Below are 6,786 nucleotides of genomic sequence, written 5' to 3'. Positions count from 1 at the left end.
GTGTGTGTGTGTGTGTGTGTGTGTGTGTGTGTGTGTGCGTGTGTGTGTGTGTGTGTGTGTGTGTGCATTAATTCTACATAATAAACTTCTACAATTATCATCTATATACAGTTGCTACTATATTTTTCTCTGAGTGTCGTATTAAAACTTACAGCACGACAATCATAATATTAAACTCAATAATAATAACACATATAGAAATTATTAAAAGCTTATTAGTTATACTAATACCAAACATATTAAGTTCAATTGATTTATGTCGATTTTTATTATTATAGCAATCTATTTAACTGTGATTGAAACTCGTTATCTAGCTTTCTTGTTCTACATAACTAATTAAGAAAAAAGAAACAATTTTTTTTTATGAAAGGTAATTTAATAAATCTAGCTTCACACGCGTTAATTATTTCTCTTATTGTTTTATATTCTATTTCATTGGCAAATAAAAGAAGCATTTAATCCATAAATTATCATTTCAATGCTGCAACAATTTTACTAAATTTAAAAATGCACTTGATTAGAGAATAATATATTTCCACGAGATTAGTAACTCTCTTAAACATTAAATTTTCTTATTCTCTACAGAAAATGCAATAAAAAAATTCGAAGACTGTATGTTTCTTTTTTAGAATAAATGTAAAATTCTATTTTCTATATTTATTTAAAACAATTATTTAAAAGCAGAAAACTAAATAAATATACATATAAAAAGAATTTTTAAGCTATAAAAATAGATATGATTTAGCTTACCTTTTGAAGTAGTCCCGACAGAAATTGTAGATGAAGCTTCATTTTCACCGTAACATTTCACAAATTGCCAGTCTTCTCTTAGTTTTTTCAGCTTCTCCTATAACATAATATTAAATACACAATATTAAATAAAGTTTATTTTAGATAATTTATAATAAACATATTTTTGCATACTTGTAATTCAACAGAAACTGGTTGTTTTGCTGATTCACATTCTTTTTCCAAATTAGTATAATTCTCTAACACATCTTTTACTTCCATTTCGCGATCTTCAACTTTAGACTGAAAAATACAATTTTCATTAAAAATTGTAAGGTAATATAATTTATCTTAACTTATCATAATATAACTTACCATAATATTTTTAATCACTTCATTACGCTCGTGCTGCGATAAATCTTGAGAAATACTTAATCGCGTTCGCGTTTCCATAACCCACGTCATAACAGCATCCAGGGTGCAGATGTATTTTCTAAGCGATGCAAGCTTGCATTCTACGTATTCGCGGTGATTCGACAGATTTGTGTTAGCCTAAACAAACATTAAATTAAATACAAAAGTAATTATATAATTATATTATATACAATTATACAATTATATTATATCAAATTATTAAAATTTTAAAAATTACAATATTGTAAACTTTATAAATAAAGTTAGTACCTTGTCCATATTCGCAAGAAGTTTATTGCTCTCATCTTCTTCTTTAGAAACGTTAGATTGATTTATTAAGGTTTGCAAAGTTCTTTTCCGAGATGTAAGTTCTTCTTCTCTCGCCTGCAAAATATTTCATTATTACTATTACTATTAGATTTAAAAAATAGCGACTGATTATTTATCTTTTAAAAATAAATAATATATACTAAAGAAAGTAATTACACGAACGAAAATTACAATTTATATTACAGATACTTTTGCTGTTAATTCATTATCTATAAAAAAAAATAAAGAACGAATGATATATATAGTCAAACTTTACTAGGAAGCAGATTGAAAGTGAGAGTTCAATGCTATTTATATCCTGGCACGATTCGGCATGTGCAGTCATGAAATGTAGAGATATTATTAGGATACGTTTCAGTTTATTTGATTATGTTGCACCGGACTGTAGCCTATGGGAAAACTGAATCTCAGAGAGAATAATTCCGTTACTTATCCAAGTCACAACGCACATTACGCTCTAAAGAGTGCTTCTCAATTATTTTTTTACGTGTTATATATTCATATGTACGTGATATAATTTTGAAAATATAAGTGATTTCATATACTAGTGATCATATACTAGTGATCTTCGCGAAAATAGTGAAAAAATGTGTTAAATATACATAAAAATTGTGTTATTATAACGATAGGTGCTTTCCATTTAATGACACAAGCGTCGTTCTATCCTTGTTGACAAAGAAAAAGTGACAAAGATAGAAACGACTTGTGTCGACTTGTGTCATCAAATGGAAAGCACCCATCATTTATTTAAAAGTTGAAAATTTCTATATATTTAAGGAACAAAATATAAGGTAATAAAATTTGTTATTGTACCGATAATTATTCTTGAATTCTATTAAAAAAAGTAACATTTAATAAATATACCTAAATAATAAGATAAAAGACACTTGCCTTGATTAATGATAGTCGAATCGATAATGAAGTTTCGTCCGAAGGATTTGCTGCAGATACTAATAGAGTATTCACTTGTTCTATGATATTATATGCTGTTTCCAAAATCCTGCCCTCATTGTTCACTTTTCTCTCCATAGCAAAATTCCTTAAATAATATATTAATACAAATATATTCAAACTATGACGTATAAACGGAATACATTTTAACGTCTATTAATAATATTTTATGTATATGACAAATTATTGAAGTTATTGTAATCGAAATAATAATATATATTATTGTTTTATAAAAAAAAAAGTAATTTACAAGAGAAATTCGAAGATGTTCGTTTATTCTGAGGTTATTCTGAGTTGACTGACTTCACTACAGCACAGGCAAATCACAACTGAAATAGCTCAATGCTGGGTCGAGCTTTCCTCGCAATACTACATGCTTGCTTGTCTGCATTAGCAAGTCATAATTTCATAATTCATAATTCATAACTTGTAACTTTCATAATTTATAATTCTTTATAATGACTATGGCTATCATTTATAATTATCATATTAACATCATATTAAACATCATATTAATTTATTTAAAATGTTTGAGTGATATAAAAGCGGATATCCATAAATAATTTCGATTCCTTATTTTAAAATGTAGAAAATAATATGTCTTACTTACTTTTCTTTTCGGGCGTTTATTTCGGTCACTAAATTGTGCCAACGATGCTTAATATTTTCAATTATATTCTGCAATTCTATTACATCTTCAGTAGAAGCTCGGCTAGAAATATCTGTACTCGCTATATTGATATTACTTAACGTTCTTTGCATTCTAGAAACTTCTTGTTCTAGTTCAAAAGTTTTTGTTTTATTTGTTTTAGAATGGCTGAAAACGTTACACTTTTTTAAAGCATCTTCCATTTTATCTAACCACTCCGCAAATGTCCGACATGTGTTATGAAGCTCTCTCCATTTTTCGTAACATTTAATCCATCGATTATATCTTTCCATATAACTCTGACTAACACTTGCCCATTCGTCTTGTAACTTCTCACTTAAACGTTTTATTTGATCAGACTGCTCTTTCTTGGCTTGCCGTGTGACGCTTTCGCAAACGTAATTTACTTCGTCAACACTTGGCTTTAAAATATTTAAAGCATTGTTAATTTTCTTCAAGCATTCTTCTTGGTTTATAAATAGCTCATAATCTCTACCATTTAGTGGTAAAGAATTCAAAGATCGTGATACAGTTACTATTGCTTCTCTCAATTTGTTGATGCGTGCAATAAACTCTTGCGGATTTACGCCAACAGTATCCTGAAAAAAATAAAGTTCGACAATATAAATCAATTTCACAAAATGTTCAATCTAAAATGTTTTATACGATGGATTTAAAATGTTTTAATAATAATTTATTATATGATTTATCTCAATATATATTAAATATATATTAAAATTCAATATATATTAAAACATACCAATTCTACTTTCTTCTCAGTCACATGTTTGTCCTTGTCTTTGCTACCACTGAATCTTTTGAATTGCGAACTAACTTTTTGCCAATTGCTATTAATATTATAACGTACTGATTCCGAATATCCAACATTTAATTTTTTTAACTCTACAGCTAGCTCGTTCAGTTTATGTATTTGTATTTGTTTTGTATCAAATTCTTCAGTGAATGATTCCAATTGGCCTTCATAATTATTAGCTTGTTCAAGTTTCAAAGGTACATCTCTAAACCATTCTTCAAATTCTGTTATTATGTTATTATATTGTCGTAAAACTTCTTCTGCTTTTTGTGCTTGTTTTCTGCGTGTTTCAATTTCCGCCATAACTTGATGCCACTTGCTTCTCAGTTTATCTTGATGTTCGTGTTTTATTTTTTCTGCCCGTGCAGGATCATTCATATGTATTGTCATAACTAAACCATCTCCCTTACTGATTAAAGCTGCTGCATCTGGAGCAAGGGTACTAATCTCACTTTTCAATATCTGTAATACATAAAAATATAGGTTACAATCATTAAATGATAATTTTATTTATAAACAAATTTACGTAAGTTACACAAACCTCAAGACGCTTGGTAGGATCTTTCTCATTAGAAATACCACTAATACTCATTAACATAACATCCATTCTGCATAGCATCATTTGTGCTAACTGTTCAAATTCCAAAATATTTTTCTCTAATGTTGTTCGAGAAATACCCATTGGATTTTTGAATAGCGCTTTCTCATGAATAACTTTTGTTTCCATTTTATGCTGCATAATTGGCCGAGATCTTTCAACTTTCATCTGAAAAAAATAAAAATATTCATGTGAGAAAAATAAATAAAATATAAAAATATAAAAAAAATATATCATGTAGCATCAAAAAAATTCTTATAAGCAGGCCTATGTAAATAAAACTTGGAATAAATAACAGATTGAATATGAATACCATGGACATGAATGTCGCATTTATGCAACATGTTACCTTGTCCAAGAGGTGCTCAACATGCTCTCCTAAATTAGTGTCCTCTCCATCTGAACTGGAACTACCAACATCAATTTCTGTATCGTCCGAAAATATTAACGCATCATCTGTTTCCTTATCACTGCCATAAAAACTTTCGCAATCTTCCAACGTGTCATCTTTTGATAGATTTTTCATATGTTTCAGTAATGGTGATTTCTTATATAAATTCTCTTCTTCGCTTCGACTAGCATTATCAGTATTTTCACGTATTATAGAATATTCAGTACTTTTCTTAGATGTTTCCTTCTGATTATTTCCGTTTTCTTGTGTCTCCACTGATATTTGTGCTATAGCATATTTTGCTTGCTTACCAGTTTTTATATCAGATTTTTCATTTCTTTCAATTTCTTCGTCATCCAATATAAGATATTCTGCCACACTCTCTGTGTCTTTCCACGAAGATGTTATCCTCGGCGATTTATTTGATCTTTCTTTTAATTGCTGATCTACTTGAATACATTCAACTTTTGAAAATCCTGCAACATCAACCTCTTCATTTCTTAATAATACATCACTGGAAGTGTTTTTATTTGAATCGGTAAGATTTTCCTGATCACTTAATTTTAATATGAATCTTTTAATATTTCGCGGAGAAGGTTCAACAGGAGCTTTCTTTTTTAAAATTGGTACAAGTTCTTTTTTCTTAACAATTTGTTCTGCAGTAGCAGTAGTAGAAGGTATTTTTCCTTTGACTTCCTTGTCTTCTGTGTCGGTATCAATAGATTCAGCTTCCGTCTCGGTATCCTCAATAATTTCCACTCTTTCAACTACTTGCGGCACTAATCCAACACTAACATTAGCACTCGGCAAGATTACATGATCTTCGGGAGACGCTACTGATTTTACAATTTCCATTTCTTTTACTTCTACAATTCGAAATGGATTCTGTTGTACGCAAGCTGTGTTAAAAGTTTTCATATCTGTTGCTGTCAGAGTATTGCTAGATACTTGAGAGAATAATTTACTGTTTTTAGCCAGAAAAAATTCTTCCTCATCAGTCATATGCACGTCTGTATCGGAACAAGGTGAAGGCAAGTCGTCGTCAACCTGAACAACTTGTGGTTGAGAAGTTTGAACAACATCAGGCACGGTACTCATGTCTAATTTTCGTCTAACAGTTCTACTAACATCCACAATTCTAGTCGTTATTTTTTCTGATTTAGCGGAAGACTTTCTGCTTCGATGAGGCACGTCAGTGGGCGAGCTTTCAGGTGTAATAGCAGCACACTGATTATCATCAAATGCAGGATTAAAATATCCTATGCCATAAATTGCTTTATTCTCATCTATTAATTTCTTTTCTTTTTTCGCAGGATGTGTTGAAGTTTGTTCAAGCTGTTTAGATAATTTATTGCGTCCATAATTGTCTCTCCCCTTAGAAGCTTCTGCTTTACTTTTTATTAATAAATTGTCTGTGATTTTGTGGATCCATTCCTGTGAAAATATGATAGGTGACAGAAACTTTATGGACAATCGACAGTTAATGGAAAGAGCATGTTAATAGTGGAACAATATTAAGCATGGTCTAATGAAAGTGACAATGCGGTTCACTGTGCATAAAGCTGAATTTTTCATGGATATCCATCACCAATGCAAAATCTCTGCACTATAACTCAAATAGGTTCTTTTAATAACTTGTTGTAAATTCTCCATAAAAAGTAGGTTTTATACAAGGGGAGAGACAATACCATAAAAAAAATAATGAATAAAATACAAATCCTTTTATTCACCAACATATATACTTATTTTGTGCCAGCAATTACACTATTTACAGAGATAGAGCCACCTCTTGGACAGAATCGGTATTCCATATTATATTGAGAAGAGTAAAAATAATATAAGTTTAATATACACGTATTATTTTAATTTAATTACCAATTTCTCGAAAACATAAAGTATAATATTATTAT

The 6,786-nt window shown here is 29.6% G+C and overlaps 1 protein-coding gene across 10 annotated transcripts in view; it reads right to left on the bottom strand.

The window, feature by feature from the left end:
• Positions 1-6,786, bottom strand: part of LOC108695203 (dystrophin, isoforms A/C/F/G/H) — a 469,808-nt gene that overhangs the window by 431,646 nt on the left and 31,376 nt on the right. For 8 of the 10 annotated variants that reach the window (XM_018205000.1, XM_018188074.1, XM_018188069.1 and 5 more), the window contains exons 25-33: positions 4,835-6,310; positions 4,429-4,653; positions 3,834-4,349; positions 3,035-3,672; positions 2,365-2,512; positions 1,414-1,527; positions 1,105-1,281; positions 925-1,032; positions 751-847 (exon numbers count right to left, since the gene is read on the bottom strand). In XM_018205000.1, the coding sequence (XP_018060489.1) occupies positions 751-847; positions 925-1,032; positions 1,105-1,281; positions 1,414-1,527; positions 2,365-2,512; positions 3,035-3,672; positions 3,834-4,349; positions 4,429-4,653; positions 4,835-6,310 (3,499 nt within the window). The remainder of the gene's footprint in view (positions 1-750; positions 848-924; positions 1,033-1,104; positions 1,282-1,413; positions 1,528-2,364; positions 2,513-3,034; positions 3,673-3,833; positions 4,350-4,428; positions 4,654-4,834; positions 6,311-6,786) is intronic. The other 2 variants (XM_018188075.1, XM_018188076.1) reach the window with 1 other exon arrangement.

This window comes from Atta colombica, unplaced genomic scaffold, assembly GCF_001594045.1.
Source record: "Atta colombica isolate Treedump-2 unplaced genomic scaffold, Acol1.0 scaffold126, whole genome shotgun sequence".
NCBI classification, from domain to species: domain Eukaryota; kingdom Metazoa; phylum Arthropoda; class Insecta; order Hymenoptera; family Formicidae; genus Atta; species Atta colombica.
This window is presented reverse-complemented; position numbering and strand designations above follow the sequence as displayed.